We start from the raw sequence: 16976 nt of genomic DNA, 5'->3' as shown, positions 1-16976 counted from the left end.
GACGACGCCAAATTTGATCCCGTCCGGAAGCTGAGTCGGACGAAGGCGGGCCTTGTGGTGTGGAAAGTTGACAGAAAGTCGTTGAAGCGCTGGATCTACAGGGTACCTCCCTAGAAAGGTTCACACGAGCGACCGAAGGCGATAAATGACCAAGACGATGACACTGTTACTTTGAGCACACTCAGACCAATCCACCAGTCTTTAGAGACCAGAAACCAGGGAAAAAGTCCCCGGGTCAGGCCCTCCGACGCTTAAGTCAGGTACTTTTTCCCCAGAAATCCCAGAGAAAGAACAAAAAGTAAAGACTAGTGAGAAATGACGAGTAAACGTACCTGCATAAGGGACAAGACATCCCTTTTTATACTGTAACGGAAGTTTATGGGTCTGACAGGTGTCAGGGAATGTCGGCTGCCAGGCCCTGTCTGACAGTGGATGACAGGTGGCACTTTTTTATAGGCTAGCGATGGAATCAAAAGGGGTAGTGAACCCTGACTGTGAGAATATTCCCTGACACATGTTGATTACTCTCTGGCCTTTTCTGACAAACGGTTACGATTTCTTGGCTTGATTGTCTTGTAGTGTTTGGACGACGAATCTGTGGTTTGAGCTCTGTACCCTGACCTGCTTCTATCTGCTATTACCCCCAGCTGTCAATTCCTAACCTGCCTGCTAGGTCCTTGTCCAGACCTGCTTGTATACCTGTAATCCATGGCTTGTACGTTCCAATCTGCGCGCCAGGTCTATGTACAGATCTGGTTGTACATCCGTAATCCGTGGCTTGTACGTTTCGACCTGCACGTTGGGTCTGTGTTAAACTTCTGATCCTTGGTTTGTATGTCCCGACCTGCACGCTGAGTCTATGTCCAGACCCGCATACTATTAGCTACTATCCATGGCTTCGATGTACCGACCTGCACGCCAGGTTTGTATCCAGACTTGTGATCATTGGTTTGGATATCCCGACCTATACGCTGAGTCTGTGTCCAGACCCGTTTACCATTCGTGGCTATCCATGGCTTGGATGTCCCGACCTGCATGCCAGGTCTAGGTCCAGACCTGCTTGTATATTCGTAATCCATGGCTTATACATTCCGATCTGCGCGCCAGGTCTGTAACCCGACCTTTAATTAACACCTAATCTCGGTCCTCAGCTATTTCTGGCCCGCGGACCCGTTTATTACCCACTATCAGGACTAGTCTTATATTCCCCTCCTTTGACCGCCCCGTCAACTGAGACTTTGACTTCGACCATGTAAACTTGACATTTGACTTTCCTGCTCTCCACCTCAACTTGATTGCTGACCAACCACGGAGGCTTCTGACCTTCCTGACCTCCATATCAACTTGACTTCTGACCCTCTTATAGTATTGACTTATAACTACATCATCATGCTGACCCACAAAACATGTACCGTATCAATAAGAAACAAGGACACAAGTATAATTAAAAATAAAAGCGAGATCAGCTGCACTGTTCGTCTTTCTGAAGAAGCAAATCTCTTAATAATGCCAAAGACAGACGATAACAACAAATATCGCAAATTAAATATCACCAGGACACAGAACACTACAGACGTCTCAGCATGGAAACAATTTAGCATCCAAGTATCATGACAGAAATTCATGCAAGGGAAATTAGTTCGGTCACCCCATGGCACATTATGTTACATTGTAAGATGGGGGGAGCAATAGACACGGTAATGTTACATAGTAAAATTGGGGTAGATAGACTGCTTGAAGACGAATTCCTAATACATCTGAGAAATAGACCAAGGTGAAGAAACATCACAATCAAGTCATCAGTCAACTATGCATATCAATATGACGCAAGTTTTTACAACAAAAAAAAATCTCAAATTTTTACCCAGACTGGCTAAGCCTTTTCATTTCATCTACGACCAGTGTTCCCGCCACGAGGTGCTTCAAAACCACCTCCAGCATGAGTTATTTGCTGCCCTGTTCCATATGCTGCTTGTTGTGTTGTAGCATAGGCTGCTGGAGTCTGTCCAATTCCATACGATGCTTGTTGAGTTGTACCATAGGCAGTCGGCATCTGCCCGGATCCATATGTTGATTGCTGTGCAGAACCATAAGTTGGTGGAGCAACGGCTGCACCGTAAGAGGGAGGGGCCTGTGCAGACCCATAAGGAGCAGCAGGGTTTCCTGTGACTGACGGTGTTTGAACCATGCCAGCTCCTCTAGCAACATCATGTCCAGAGGTCAAAGGGCTACGAGTGCCTCTAGGTCCATCAAAGCTTCCACTGTGTGCGGCATCATAGCCTGTGACTCGCGAAACATCATAACCAGGGGCTCTGGAAGCATCATATGTTTGGTTCCTTGACAGGGGATCATATACACCCCGTGCAGAAGCAGGACCAGGTGCACTTCCACTATATGGTGCTGCACCTCCAGGATGCCCCTGTATCACATTTTGAAGTTACAAAAACATATTAGTAGGAAAATAAATATTCTAAATCTAATAATCATAAGGAAACACTTAAAGAGAATCACAAACACAAATTTCTATGGCAGTCTGGTAGGACCTCAAATGAGACAAACTAAATGACCTGACTTTGTACTGATCACCTGAATCCATGCACCTAGATAACTAATTTCTTGTAGTTAAGAACATAAAGCAATTGTATCCCAAGATGCTTTTCACATATAGATCGAGTGTAAAACACAGTAGAAGGAAATTAAAAGAAAATGTCTATAGTGGCAATAGAAGAGATGAACTCCACAAAGCAAAGTTAGAATTTGTTTTTTTTGTGCAAGTAAACTCTGATGGTGAAACCTGCAGAACTCCGTAACCATCTTCATAAACATTTTGTCCAACAGAATGGTTTCCAGATGCGATATTTTCCTTGTAAGCGTTAGCATTTGCTCCGAATTGGCCACCTAACACAACATTTACAAAGGCTTTTATACAGTTGACAATAAGATGCTTTCATTGCTTATACAAAATATTAAAAGGCATGTAAATGAAACATCTACCTAAAGCATTGCCACTAGTTCTGTCTTGGCTGGCATTAGTCAATTCAGCCCGCAGCTTTTCTACCTCCCTCACCATCGCAACATAATTATTCTCCATTGCTTGAAGAGACTCATAATGATCAATACGCAATTTCCTCTCATACTCATATGTAGCTCTGCAATAATTTTTTAAGAAGAAACTTCAGCATTTTCATTGAGAAAATTAAGTTACACTGCAATAGGGAGATCCTGACCTGCAATGTTGATATTCTTGTCTGAGAGCCTCAAGCTCAGAAATCAAAGATGGGATATGATGAGCATCAGCATGGCTCCTTTGCAAATCTTGAGTCATCTGTTGTACTTTAGATATTAGTTCCTGTCTAGTTGTTACTAAACTTTGTGCTTCTACATGAGCCTGCTGCAACTCTGCTTTAAGAGATTCAGAAACTTTCAAGTCAGCTTCCATCTTTGCAATTTTATCCAAGAGTAGTCTTAATTGTTGATCTTGCTCAGCTTTTACTGCAGCCATTTGGTTCTGTAATCTCTGCAACTCCTGTTGGGCAGCAGCCAATTCCTGCCTTAAAGAAGAATGGGTAGCTGCAAACCTTTGGTTCTCAGTGGCAAGTACTTGCATTTCCCTATGTTGAGATGCGAGTTTCTGCTCCATCACTTCAACAGGAGGCAACATATCAAAAGGAAATGCACCAGGTGGACGGATGCCTGCACCAAATGGATCTGGGTGGAGCAAACTAGGACCGGGTAGAGGTTGCCTCATATGAGGAGGTATACGACCTTTGCTTCCCATAAAGATTTGCAGTTATTGCCTTGAAAATATTTATAAATTTGTGAGCTAATAACATTATTCAATAGAAGTTCTATTAAAAAAGTTCACACCAAAATGAAACTGAATATATAAAAATATTCCAAGTAAAATTTCTAAATTACTAACCCCTTCAATGTTTTAAAGTCATAAATATTTATAATAATAAAAAATGTCATCACACCAAAATGAAACTGAATATATAAAACAATTCCAAATAAAATTTCTAAGTTACTAACCCCTTCAATGTTTTAAAGTCATAAATATCTATAATAATAAAAAATGTCATCACACCAAAATGAAACTGAATATATAAAACAATTCCAAATAAAATTTCTAAATTACTAACCCCTTCAATGTTTTAAAGTCATAAATATTTATAATAATAAAAAATGTCATATGATAAATTACAGTAGAGGTCCTTTGGAAAAATTAAGAATACTTCAAATCAACAGTATGATACACAATCATATGAGAAGCAAAACATGAGCATACCAATATATCAGGAACAAATCAAATGCAGGTAAGGGCACTGACATCTGCATGACTTAACACCACTACACCACAAAAACGTTCTTTGCATAAACAAAGGCATATGACACTATAGCTACCTTTTTGTAAATAAACAAACTAAATTGAAATATAGAACTCATCTCAATTGCAAAAGACAGTAGCTCACTCTACCGCAGTAGTTGAATATTTTGGTGTGACAAACACAAGGAGATGATTTAGTTGAAGGACTTGCATGAATCGTTGGCTAAGGAGTAGAAAAATAACATCCTATATGACAGTCAGAATTTTATGCACCTTGTGAAGAATTGAATTTTCATTTAAGGAAGCACATTTAGCTGAGGCATCATTTAAGTCAAGTGGTTTTGGATAAGAGAATGAACCTTGTGATCCCAATGATCATCAGTATATATGCACTTAAAACATCATGTTTGTCCTCTGAATGCAATGGAAATCTGACTCTAGATTACCTAAAAAGATTTGGAGCCCTGCCCAACAAATTGATTCAGTCTATGCCTGCTTTGGTGGTTGAGAAAACTAACTAGTTATCAAAATAAAATGTAACATATTATTGATTCCAAAATTGACCAGATTAGAACCTCAGACTTCTTTGTTGGTTGAGAAAACTAACAAGTTATCAAAAAAAAAAAAAAATGTAACATATTATTGTTTCTGAAATTGACCAAAGTATTACCTCAAGAAAACTCACAAATTACCCCCAAAAAAGAATAACATGTTATTGTTTCCAAAAATGCCCAAATTATAAGCTCATCTTGTTTTCTTAAGTTAAGCTATATCAGAAAAAAAAATGTAAAGTTCAACCTTTCACAAAGGAAAGAAAATATATTCTAATGCAAGACAGCAAGCAAGGTTTGTAGACATTGTATAATTAACTTATGATGCGATTTTTGCAGCAAATTTATTCGTCATTTACTAAATATTGTAGCATTCTCTTTGCTGAAGAAAGAACTATCGTTTAAAAAAAAATCTAGGTATTGAAGTATAGCATGATTATTGATAATATATTTTTTCCAGAACTACAAGTAAAACATGTTGGCAACCACAATAACTTTATAGGTTCAAATATTTCACCTAATGGAATAATAACTAGGGGTGCAAATGAGCCAAGCTACTCATGAGCGGCTTGGTCAAAACTCAACTCAAGCTTGAAGTTGACCGAGCTCGAACCGGCTTGAATAGAAATTGAGCTAAGCTCGAGCCTAATTATTACTAGCTCAGTGGCTCATCGAGGCAAACAAAACAGTAATAATATATATTTTTACAATATATAATATATTAATTTATTTATTAAAAAAATTAATAAAAAATAAAAAAAATTCGAACTCGAGCTTTAGCCAATAATTAAATATTTAGCTCGAGCTAAACTCTACAAGCTCGAGCAAGCTCAAGCTCGAGTCGAGCCGGTATAAATCGAGTCGAGCCGAGCTCAAGCCTAGGCTAGCTCGAGCTCGGCTCGGCGTTTATAGCCCTAATAATAACTAAAGTGTGAGTGCTAGATAAGGCCTCACAATACATGAGCAATGAGAATTTTGACTAAACTTTCAACTGGAAAACAATGGTTACTTATATTTCAGTATATAACCCTTGTCCTCCATCAAGGTTCACTTCAAGATTCATGTCAAAAAAATAATACTAATACACTAGAGTATAGCTCACTGAGTATAGACCAGCATATTGACTGCCAAAAGAGAATTAATCAAATCTCAAGCTTTTAAACTAAAGGCAGAGCATGAAAAGATTAAGCATCAGATCAGAATTATATGATCTGTTTCCAATATCCAAGGTTTAAAATTTAAGCAAAAAATTTCATAGTGATCTAAAATCCCTGTGTCACATTCATAAGGACTTAGGATTAGGAAGAAAAGGATTTAGGACACTGCAGCAAGCTGCAAAAGAAAGAGAGCAGAGGGCCATCATTTCACTCCATTTTACCAGAATGTATCTACTTTTCGACTTGATTCCTTATTCAAGAGGTGAATAAGCTCATTACAAACCCACAAGTCCTTCAGCAATTAAAAAAAAAAGAGTTTTCACATTGTTTATCGTGAGTTGATGCCACTTAGCATTAAGAATTGATAGGATTTAATGTACCTCAAAGGAAAAAAAAAATAAATAAAAAGAAACTTATAACAATGAACAAAACATAAGGCCCATATGTAGGTAGGGTGAACGTTCTAAATTATAGAAAAAAAAGTCATTTCAAGAAGGTCAATCCTAAGCATCGAAAGAAGAACACCTAGATGTAATGTAAACCTAGGAATCAACATCGGGAGGAGAAAAAACAATTGGATGTAAGAAAAGAGGGAAGAATCGCCTGAATTTTCCTATGATAACAAAAAATAAGAATTACTCAACGTAGTTTAAGATCTAATGCTTTAGGCATACGGTTTCAGTGATCTAGAAATTAGAAACCCGTCATAAGCATATGATAACGAAAAGTTAAGAATTTTGATGAATTGATGAAAAAAGACAAGAGGATGCAAGTAAATAGCGAAGAATCCTACTGCATCAACGAAGAGAATGGAGTTCGCTTGATCCAGAAATTAAGAATCCTGATGAATTGATGAAAAAGACAAGCAGAAACAAGTAAATAGGGAAGAGTCCTACCGCGTCAACGAAGCAAATGGAGTTCGCCTGATCTAGAAATTAGAAACTCGCTACAAGCATATAACGAAAACATAAGAATTTTCACGAATTGATGAAAAAAGACAAGAAGATGCAAATAAATAGGAAAAAAATCCTACTGCGTCAACGAAGAGGGCAGAGTTCACCAGTGGTGGACGACGTCCGGCGGCCGGAGAGGGAGTGTGTCTGTGCGGCGACACGAAAAGAATAGGGTTTGGGGAGACGCCTCGGGCGTACATTAATGGGCAGGGTGTGGTCACCGGATTGAGCGGTCACCGAATTCTCAATCTGACTCGGCCGAAGCGGGTGTCTGACTAATCAAAACGAGCTTACCGGTCGAGCACAATATGACGTTCAGTTCACTCGTGCTCAGAGATCCATGATCTTTGAAAATTAAAAAAACCTCCCTCGTTATATATATATATATCTATACACGTAAGGGACTGATTGAAGATTTTTGAGCGTTTTTAAACTAAAGGGGGCAATTCAAAAAATGTCCAAGAGGATATGAGTTTAAACCGGCAAGTCGGGTCTAATTTTAGGAACCGGTCCGACTCGGCCAAGCTCCAACTCGTCTATCGTCCAAAGTTCCATTTTATGTAGACAGCCGACGGCAGATCCACGGTACGCACCGTATTCTTATGCGGACAAATCATTCCTGGAGCTTCCTTTCTCTCTCCATATATATTCCTTCCTCCCAATTCCATCGCCCTATAAGACTCTGGATTTGAATCCACCATTGGAAACCGACCTCTCTCTCGTATACCTCACACTCTCCTTCGTATATTCGCGCTCCAAGCTCGGTCTCCTGCCTCCGGCGCCATCATCCGCCTTCCATAAGTCCCTTCTTTTAAGTTTTTCTCACCGGCTGCGATTAGGGTTATCGACGGTCAAGATTTAGCACAAGATCTCACGATCGGAGGTTATTTGCGTTGTGTTTGTGTTTCATTTTCGTTGTATTTCGCGTGTGATGAGAAAGCCCCTTGTTTGTGTTCTTGATTTTATCGTTCTAGTTTTGAATTTAGGTTTAGGCTATGGTAGACTTTGCTGAACTGAAAATAGCTAAATCTGCTTTGATTTCATTGTTACATATTGTTATTTTGTCTATTTCGATTTGTGTTTTTTGTTTGCTGTTGGACTAATTGAACCTTAGTTTAAGGTTTTTTTAGGACGAGGAGAGGCATCTATTTGTTTTTCATCCTGTTTGGTAGAATTTATTGTCTTTTCTTTTTTTTTTTTCTTCACAATATTAAAAATTTATAATTATGTTAAGCAAGTAATCATGAGACACTAACCCCAGGATTAAGAAAATTGTAATTGGTAACTTATCTGATTGTAAAAGGTAGAAGAAGGGATATAATGGTGTTCCTTTTTACACCATATGGATTCTTAGATCGTGTAACAAAATGCTTTATTTATTTTCTTCAGGTCTCTGTAATTACTTGATTATTTATTTTAACTTGCTATGGTATAAGTTGTTGGTTCGTGCTTAGGAAATGAAATACTCAATGATTATAGTAAGAAGATGGATGTAGTTACATTTCTCCCAATAATAATTATGATGCTAACATTATTTTATTTTTTCATAGCTAATTGCCATTTTTTATTTTTTATTTTACTTTAAGTTCATGGCTAACAGAAAATCTTAAATGCCATTGCTCTTTTAAATTGAATGATTTTCACATTGTTGTTAAGTTAAAGTTACAATTGTATACAAAAAATTGCAAATTGCTACTGCATAATATAGTATTCCTTCTTTCCTTTGAAGATATTTAATTTAGTTTTTTTTACTTTTGAATTTTTTATGACCGACTGAGCTTCTTGCTAGAGGTGTTCACAACAATGATAAAATTAAAGAAAATTGATTGACTATGTGAAAAAATTTAATTGGCTAGGACAATAGATGCAGAAATTTATAGATTTGACCGTCCTTAAAGATATTTAGAATTTTTTATATTAGGGTATAGTTCAAGGAGCATTCAACTATTAACCTTTCTACTTCCTGTTTGTGGTTGGAAATAAATTTGGACCCATTATGTTTTTTTGTAAGTTTATGAAGTTTGTTGATTATCTATGTTCAGACCACTGGCGTAGCCAAGATCTTCAACTACCTTGGGCTAAATTACGAAAATAATAATACATATATGTATAATGAACATTTAACAAACAGAGAGGAAAGGAGATGACCTTGGACTCATTATGTTGAACGGCTTGAAAAACGAAACCCAATTGAGCAGCCCCTATTGTTGTTCTGAAACTGTGCTTTCAGCTGTATGTTGCTCCTGGATGCACCGAACGACAAACAAAAGAAAGCCCCTTTTTTTCTTCCATTAATTGAAATGATGTCGTTTAGTGAGTTGGGCTGGGCTTAACTTATGATCGACTAGGCTGGGCTATTTTAATTTTTTGAATTTGGGCCCAATATGTTAACCTAAAAATTGTTGGGCCGCACTGCATTGGAGCCACTAATTCAGGCCAAACCTAATCACCAAGAATTGTTGTTTTTTTCCACATGACATTGGTGTCCCCTGTCAGAAGTTAATATGGTACCGTGACCATTTTCCTTCTTCGTGTGTCACTTTACCAATTAAATTCCTGGAGTTCTCAGAAATTTGTTACTCAGAAAACATTCAGGATCAACATATACTTTTGAAACTGAATATTAGTTGGTTTACCTTTCTTTGTTGGCTTTCCATATATTGAATGTTGATTAACTTAGAAAGATCAAGTCTATTTTATTCTTTATGTTGCCAAGACTTATTGATAGTCTAAAGCTTTGTTGTTTCTTCAAGGAATAATAAATGACACACACTCTAGATTATTATTCAGGCACATTACTATACTGTAAATAAATAGTATTGTCTTTGTTAGGTGTAGACCGTGTAGTGGAAATATAAGTTCTTTTTCCTAAAAATAAAAGCAGTTTGAACAAGTGTTGAAGGTAATTTGGAAGTTATAGCATAATAAGTATTTATGTCAGTTCAATCTTAATCACCTTTACTGAATTTCTATGGCCCTTACTGGTTGAGCTAGCTAGCACCTTTTCAGGAGTGCTATGCAATAGTCTTGTTTAGTTGATTTAACTCTTTTAATAAAAAATATGAGATCTAAATTTTATGTGCTTGATACTAGTAATAGTAATAGAGTTAATAAGCTATTGAAATAGTGACAATGTGGGTCTTGTGCCACATATGTATTTTGGGTTTAGGGTTTGGTTATTTGTCTTATATATACCTATATAATTGGTATCTTGAATCAGTAATAAAATATTATCTTTCTCTAAACTTGGTATTAAAGCTATCATTTTAGTTTTAGGATTTTTGAGGAGATATTTCCATAAGGGTAGGTTGATTGTGGCCTTCTCTTATCCACTTTATGTCTTCTCGCTTGAGCCTGCAATGTGATCTCCTAACCCTTTCCTTTTTGTCTTCTCTAAAAAATACCACATCCAAGGCCTTGGAACGAACTTCATTTGGATGCCAACCACCACAATTTTTTGTTGCTACCCTATGCTCATGGTTTTGAACTCCCCTTATCCACTTTGTCTCTCCTCTGTTGTCCACCAAGTGACTTGATCACTAAGAGAAACTTGTGTTGGGGAAACAATTCTTGTCTTGTGGTTTGACTTAATATGTTTTTTTGATGTGTTAGGAATATGATTTAAGTCATGTATGTTTTATATTTTGGCATGTGCTTCAAGTGTGTAAGTACTTGGATAGTGCATGTGCTGATCGTGAAGATCGTGGAGCTTAGATAGCTCATATGCTTGAGGGTTGGAGGCCTATATTGAGTGGTGCTTGTGGATTTGATGAGATTGAGTTGTGGACATGATATCGTTGACATTGAGTACTGGACATCGTGAGATAGAATCCTTGGATATTCTCCTTGTGCTGCTCCTCATGTTCCTTCTTTGTGCTTTGTATGTTCTTTTTACAACTTTGCAACAAATCTGTCTTTTGTGTCTATATCTTCTGTAGGAATCTTTTCCCCTCGTTCTTCTTGCTTCTTCCTAGTAGCTTTCTCTTAAAGCTTGATGATCCCTTCTTCCCCTTTACCTCAGTAGCATTTAGATATTTCTTCTTCTTCTCCCTATCTTCTTTCAACAGATTCTTTGGTGTTTTATTTGTGTGTTGCATTTGCGCTACTTGAGCTAGTGAAAACTGAGCACTATGGTTTCCTCTTGATCTTTTCTAAAATTTTATTATCAATATCATTTCTTATTATTATTACAATTTGGTATGTCCAACAAAGGGTTAAGTGGTGCTATCCATCTCTTGTGAAGACTTGAACAAATCACTTCTTCATAATTTGTTACTAATGGCGAAAGGTTGAGTGAGACTAAACGGTGGAGAGATGAAACTACCTCTTAATATTCTCTCAAATAATATTGGATTTGAAGTTGTACTTAGATATTTGTGGAAGATCTTTTCCTTTTCATATTTGAATATCAATAGTTTTGTATCATGTCCACATAAAGATAAATCTGCATTGATAACTTGATATGGTATATCAAGTCTGATATTATGTATATGCCTAGATGCCTACGGCATAAAAAAGTGAGCAATACATTTTTTCCCTTCTTATTATACTTAACAATAATGTCATTTTTTTGTCAATAAGAACATCTCTTTTGCATAATAATACTTACATCATCTAGTAATTTATGATGCTGACATTCCGGTGGAGACCAATTTTGCTTTAGCAAGTCCAATTTCTAATACATTTAACAGTGGTCTGCTGTCTTTATATTATAAATAATTAAACAGAACTTCCTTGTTTTATGTTGACTTTGATATGCTTCAGGTTTTCCCCCTTTGGATCATTGACTTTTGCCACTGAATTTCCTGCTAGACTAGACCATGTCCACATTCGAGTTGTACCGAAGGTCCCGTATTGGTATGTGCTTGACAGAAACTCTAGATGAGATGGTTACCAATGAAAGATTGAGCCCAGATCTTGCTATTCAAGTTCTTATGCAGTTTGATAGGGTAAGCTAAATTCGTAGCGAGTTACTAAAATTCTTTTGGGACTTCTGAGGTCACACTTATGGGTGTTTCTCATTTTCATATTTTCTCCTTATAGTCTATGACTGACGCTTTGGAGAATCAAGTGAAGAGCAAGGTTTCTATTAAGGTAAAAGCTTGTTGTTAACCTGTCAGACACAGCATATTATGCAAGGATAGTGATTCCAATGTGAATTTTCCAACCCTCTATATCATCCTATTGATTTAAACTGAAACTACCACTTCTTAGTTATAATGTAACAGAATGTCATGGATAGGAACAAACCAATTTTGATCTTTATTTCGCCTTTGTTTTGATAATATGCTAATTGAGATACCTAAGCTGTGGGACTGTTCTGCAGGGTCATCTGCACACCTATAGATTCTGTGACAATGTTTGGACGTTCATCTTGAAAGATGCAACTTTCAAAAGTGAGGAATTGAATGAGCCAGTTAAGAGAGTGAAGATTGTAGCTTGTGACTCCAAGTTGCTATCACAGTGAGCTTTCGTCTCCTCTGTTCTCTTAGGCAACATGGATATGCATCATTCCTCTGTGGAACTGGACTCATGTGGCAGATTTATTTCATGTATTTGACATGGCGTTTTTGGACACCTAACTCTGTTCAGCCTGAGGAAATTGAACTGAGTTCGTACAATCTTTGTTTTTTGTTCAACATCAGAAATTTAATTGATCCGCATCCAGCTGCTATTATAAATTTAATAAATCACTCATAAAAAAAATGGAAAATCTAAATTTCTAGAACATCATTATAACCTGAAATTGTCATGAAACTATCAATTACTTGAAGAACAATGGAGACAACAAAGCAGGCACTAATTTGCCAGATAGTGCAGACAAAGTGAAGTCGGGCTTGTCCAAGCTTTCAGACAACCTCAGCTTTTGGAGCAGGCTGCACTTCCATTTGCACTGCTACCTTGAAACCAACCCCCCAGCACTTTGAATCATGATCGAACACCATTCACCAAAGCTGTTGGGATTCATGTCTGATCGAGTCGGACTGCATCAAACATGTTCGAAGAAAGGCCAAAGAAGAAGACGGGGCAGAGAATCTACTGCGAGGTAGTGGGAGAGGGACGCGTCTCACGTGGATCTTACTTGTTCCACACCTTTGTACAGTTGCTCCCACCATGAGGCTTCAATCATGGATCACCCAGATCCCCAGAGGTGGAGTGCATCATTCGCCCTTTCAATGACTTCATCATTCTGTTTACGCACAAAAGAAAGCTCATCGCCGCTCGTTTCAGTCGACTCGTTGGAAACTGAGGCCGCAAGGTGGTTGAGAATTATGATGGCCTTAAATTTCAAAGAATTCCAAAGTGCTGTTCTTGATGGAGGTTGCTATAAATATTTCCTGAATAAACTAAAGATCACAGGGCGGTTTGATTTCTGCGCTCGGTTAGGAGTGCTGAAAAGGTGTTTCAATAACAAAACAGAGGCCACTAGCTTCTACTTTTGCTGATTAAAAAACACAATGGTCGTTATGCGGTTGTTGTGGGTGGCAGATGCTGGATCGTTTCAAAGTTAAAACAAAGGGTTCTACTTTTTAGATGATTTAAGAAAATTAGGATGCTGATTGACAAAGTTGACTGTTGATGCTAGAATGCTCAAAGATTCTCTGGCAATACCTAATACATGATTTACAGGTATATATAGAAGGTGTATGTTGGGGGCTCAAGAGGATCTCTTCCATGGAAGCATTCCTGATACCTCACATCACACCTACCTGAACCATTATTTCTCTCTCTGAAGTCTTCTTGGTCTTTCAGTATCAACTTCTTCTCTGTTCCATCTACTTAAATTTTCTTCATGTGATAGAGAAAGGCACAGGATTAGTGAGAGGGAGCTGAGTTGGTCATCTGCAGATCCATGCGCCATTGCTAGACCTCCAACCACATCCTTCAGATCCTTGCAACTGGTACTTTCAGCTACAAGCTTTGACTAGTTTACAATTATTTGGTTTGATCACCTCTATATTCAGTAAAGCATTCTAAAAACACATAAACAATGCTGCATTGTGGCTGAGAGGTTGAGATGTGTACTATTCGCCACGCAGTGCACACCATAGTTAAAAAACAAAAAAAAGGTGCAATCTTCCATTAGCATCTAGATTAGCTCAAGTGTAAAGAAGCTTTTCTCCTAATTGTTCCTCTTTTTCCATGTGCAGAAGTTTTGTAGCTTCATGGGATGATTGGATTCTCCAATTCTTTGGTGGCTAAACTTATATGATTTTAGGAAATATCAAGGTTCTTGTAGGCTCTTCTTTACACAACAAAAAACAAGTTTTCTTTTAAATGTCACTCCCTACATCAGAGAGCTAAAGTAGCACTTTAACTAGTAGCACACTAGGACATGGTTGTATGAATAATTTTAGTTTGTTTAGATGGATTTACATTTACAAGAAAAGGCGCATGCATATAAAAAGATCGGCAAATTATCAATTGTGTGTTCAACTTCTTGTCTATTCTTCAATCAAGTGTTGCTTCAAGTCTCACCTGAGTTATATAGAACTTGTTTTGTTCATGTTGCCACCACAGTTTGCTATTTCCTACAAGCTAGAGTTTCATAGAGGAAGATCTCATGTCAGTAGTACAAGGGAAGCACTCAGGCAAGGATGAAGTACATGAAACTTGGATCGAAACCAGACACCTTCTACACCGAGGAGGCCGTAAGGTATGCAATTGTTACTTATATAACGTACCAACAAGAAGCTTGTATTTGCAAGTGAAAATTCTCATGTTGCAGGTCTGTGATGTCGGATGTACCAGCTGACCTCATAATTCTTGTAAATAACACAAAGTATCTCTTGCATAAGGTACAACCCCACTTTCCCTCTTCGTCAGGAATTTAATATATTAGAGAATGGAGTATGAACTAGGTAAAGAAGTAACTGTCTTGCCATGGAATCATAGGCAAACAAGTTTGAGAATCAGCTGACAAACTACAAATGGGATTGCAGTTCATAGTTTCCATGATCACTCATGGCTGAACAAATGCAATTCCTATCCTGAAGTTGGTTGGTAATTAAGAATACTAAACTAGAAGTGCCTCCAAATTCCAATGGTTGCAAGACTTTTGATTTCAGGGCATTTTAACTGTAGTTTCCACTCCTTCTGAAATGTGGCCTCCTGCAACGACTCTGGTCCGACACCGGCAACAACGAAACCGGCCAGCCAATTCCGATCGCCCTTCACGACATACCGGGAGGAGAAGAAGCTTTCGAACTGTGTGCCAAGTTCTGCTATGGGATCTCCATCAACCTCAGCGCTCACAACTTTGTGCCAGCAATTTCAGCAGCCAAGTTTCTCCGGATGACCGAGTCGGTGGCCAAAGGAAACTTCACCGCAAAGCTCGAGTCGTTCTTCGAATCATGCATCCTCCAGGGCTGGAAAGACTCCATTGTCACACTGCAAACGGTGTGGAGGCAGTCCGGGTGGTCAGATGAGCATAGGATTGTGCAGCCATGTCTGAATTCAGTTATTGAAAAAATCCTAGTGCACCATTCACAGGTTTGTGATTCAACAACTGCTGATCCTCGAGCATTTTAGATTGTTGAAGTTTTCATCTCCAGGTCGCATGGTCCTACACCTACACGAGGCCAGGCTACCCAAAGAAGCAGCAAAGAACATCAGCTCCCAAGGATTGGTGGACGGAGGATGTTTCTGAGCTCCATCTCGATCTATTCCGGTCGATTATATCCACCGTAAGGTCTACCAAGAAGCTCCCTGCAGGGCTCATCGGAGAAGCACTCCATGTCTACGCATGCAAACACTTGCCCAGCCCGCAGGAGATCCGAGAGCATGTTCAGAGCTCCTCAGCGCGAACGGATCACACTCTGAGTCAACACCGTCGAGCACTCGAATCCATCGTCAGCATGATCCCGACCGAGCCAGGATCGGTCTCCGGCAGTTTCCTGTTCAGGCTCCTGAAAGTTGCCAACTACGTTGGGGTCTCTCCTTCTGTCAAGGCTGAGCTCGTGAGACGATCAGGCCGGCAAATGGATGAAGCCACTGCAGACGATCTGATCGTTCCATCACCGACAGATCCCCAGTCGCATGATATCGGCACGGTGGAGGCCGTTTTGGAGAATTTCTTAGTTCAGTTTCGCCGACAAGAAGAGAACGAGAGGATGATGGTGTCCATGGCCAAGGTGGGCAAGACTTTCGACTCCTACCTCCAAACCATTGCAAGGGACGTCACTCTACCGGTTTCAAAGTTCATCCAACTAGCAGAATCCTTACCTGAAATCGCACGACAGGAGCACGATCAGCTCTATCAAGCTATCAATTCATACCTTGAGGTGCATATCTTAACAAGGCACAATTGTGCCAATTTGAAGTATTGTTGCAGCTTCCTACTCTTGTAATGTCACTGAACTGAACTTTGTATCGACATAGGAGCACCCTGAGATGAGCAAGGCCGATAGGAAGAAGTTGTGCAGGCTGATTGACTGCCGTAAATTGTCGCCTGAAACGCGCGCAAATGCTATTGCAAATGAGTACATGCCATTGCGCGCGATAGTGAAGCTCCTGTTTTTTGAGCAAGAAAGAATTTCTGGAGCCAGCAGCAGTAAAGCAGCTTATGCTATCCCTTCCGGGAATGAGATTTTAAGTGCCGAGGTAGCTCAGGGCGATCGAAAGAAGACTAGAGATGAACCGGAAGGCCGACATCGCCCGAAGGAGACTCCATCGCCATCTGAAGCTAAGAAAGTAAAGGATAGGAATGAAAAGACTAGTGGAATTGGAGGCAAGCACAAAACCATGTAGGCATTTAAAAGTTGTTAAGATTCTTTAGTGAAATTAAGAATTATCAATTTAGTTCCTTCTGCACTTTGAACTGTCATTTAAGAGATTGTTGACAAGGTAAATTGTGTAACTATTTTGTTGAATAATAGTTTACTTAATGACTGTGGTGCGAGATTGATCAGTATTTTAAGAACAATTAAATAAAGAAACCATTGTTGTCAAAGAAAACTGTGTAGATAAAGAAGGTCCACAAAAAATA

At 38.7% G+C, this 16976-nt stretch overlaps 3 protein-coding genes across 9 annotated transcripts; 2 read left to right on the top strand and 1 right to left on the bottom strand.

Annotated features, from left to right (window-relative positions):
- Positions 1 to 1576: 1576 nt before the first annotated feature.
- LOC121996045 (protein FLX-like 2) lies at positions 1577 to 7224 on the bottom strand. 5 transcript variants are annotated; one of them, XM_042549858.1, is made up of 7 exons: positions 7069 to 7167; positions 6932 to 6981; positions 4687 to 4791; positions 3228 to 3797; positions 2995 to 3149; positions 2795 to 2898; positions 1577 to 2419 (listed from the first exon to the last, which is right to left on the bottom strand). In XM_042549858.1, exons 4-7 carry the CDS (start codon positions 3776 to 3778, stop codon positions 1889 to 1891), a joined length of 1341 nt encoding a protein of 446 aa, XP_042405792.1. In that variant the 5' UTR covers positions 3779 to 3797; positions 4687 to 4791; positions 6932 to 6981; positions 7069 to 7167; the 3' UTR covers positions 1577 to 1888. The 5 variants fall into 5 exon arrangements, with proteins under 5 accessions (XP_042405792.1, XP_042405790.1, XP_042405791.1 ...); XM_042549856.1 differs by lacking the exons at positions 4687 to 4791; positions 6932 to 6981 and having other exon boundaries at positions 1577 to 1757; positions 1865 to 2419; positions 7069 to 7224; XM_042549857.1 differs by lacking the exon at positions 4687 to 4791 and having other exon boundaries at positions 7069 to 7168.
- Positions 7225 to 7575: 351 nt separating this feature from the next.
- Positions 7576 to 12641, top strand: LOC121996043 (transcription initiation factor IIA subunit 2-like). Of its 3 annotated transcripts, none has more exons than XM_042549853.1 (4): positions 7576 to 7871; positions 11806 to 11937; positions 12032 to 12082; positions 12315 to 12641. In XM_042549853.1, the coding sequence occupies exons 2-4, from the start codon at positions 11809 to 11811 to the stop codon at positions 12453 to 12455; spliced, it is 321 nt and encodes a 106-aa protein (XP_042405787.1). In that variant the 5' UTR covers positions 7576 to 7871; positions 11806 to 11808; the 3' UTR covers positions 12456 to 12641. The 3 variants fall into 3 exon arrangements, with proteins under 3 accessions (XP_042405787.1, XP_042405786.1, XP_042405785.1); XM_042549852.1 differs by having other exon boundaries at positions 7577 to 7871; positions 11801 to 11937; XM_042549851.1 differs by having other exon boundaries at positions 7577 to 7871; positions 11753 to 11937.
- A 151-nt stretch (positions 12642 to 12792) lies between these two features.
- Positions 12793 to 16875, top strand: LOC121996041 (BTB/POZ domain-containing protein At5g47800-like). Its single transcript, XM_042549849.1, has 5 exons — positions 12793 to 14645; positions 14718 to 14787; positions 15074 to 15481; positions 15544 to 16272; positions 16370 to 16875. Exons 1-5 carry the CDS (start codon positions 14587 to 14589, stop codon positions 16736 to 16738), a joined length of 1635 nt encoding a protein of 544 aa, XP_042405783.1. The 5' UTR covers positions 12793 to 14586; the 3' UTR covers positions 16739 to 16875.
- Positions 16876 to 16976: the final 101 nt, after the last annotated feature.

Source organism: Zingiber officinale, chromosome 6A (assembly GCF_018446385.1).
Source record: "Zingiber officinale cultivar Zhangliang chromosome 6A, Zo_v1.1, whole genome shotgun sequence".
NCBI lineage: Eukaryota > Viridiplantae > Streptophyta > Magnoliopsida > Zingiberales > Zingiberaceae > Zingiber > Zingiber officinale.
This window is presented reverse-complemented; position numbering and strand designations above follow the sequence as displayed.

Excerpts from the sequence above, each read along its gene's own strand:
- LOC121996043 (XM_042549853.1), top strand. The coding sequence starts at position 11,809 with ATGTCCACATTCGAGTTGTACCGAAGGTCCCGTATTGGTATGTGCTTG. Across the intron at positions 11,938-12,031 it reads TTCTTATGCAGTTTGATAGG|TCTATGACTGACGCTTTGGA; the intron begins GTAAGCTAAATT and ends TTCTCCTTATAG. Across the intron at positions 12,083-12,314 it reads AGAGCAAGGTTTCTATTAAG|GGTCATCTGCACACCTATAG; the intron begins GTAAAAGCTTGT and ends ACTGTTCTGCAG.
- LOC121996045 (XM_042549855.1), bottom strand. The coding sequence starts at position 3,778 with ATGGGAAGCAAAGGTCGTATACCTCCTCATATGAGGCAACCTCTACCC. Across the intron at positions 2,899-2,994 it reads AACTAGTGGCAATGCTTTAG|GTGGCCAATTCGGAGCAAAT; the intron begins GTAGATGTTTCA and ends ATGTTGTGTTAG. Across the intron at positions 2,420-2,794 it reads ATGGTTACGGAGTTCTGCAG|GGGCATCCTGGAGGTGCAGC; the intron begins GTTTCACCATCA and ends AATGTGATACAG.
- LOC121996041 (XM_042549849.1), top strand. The coding sequence starts at position 14,587 with ATGAAGTACATGAAACTTGGATCGAAACCAGACACCTTCTACACCGAG. Across the intron at positions 14,646-14,717 it reads TACACCGAGGAGGCCGTAAG|GTCTGTGATGTCGGATGTAC; the intron begins GTATGCAATTGT and ends CTCATGTTGCAG. Across the intron at positions 15,482-15,543 it reads TCCTAGTGCACCATTCACAG|GTCGCATGGTCCTACACCTA; the intron begins GTTTGTGATTCA and ends TTTCATCTCCAG.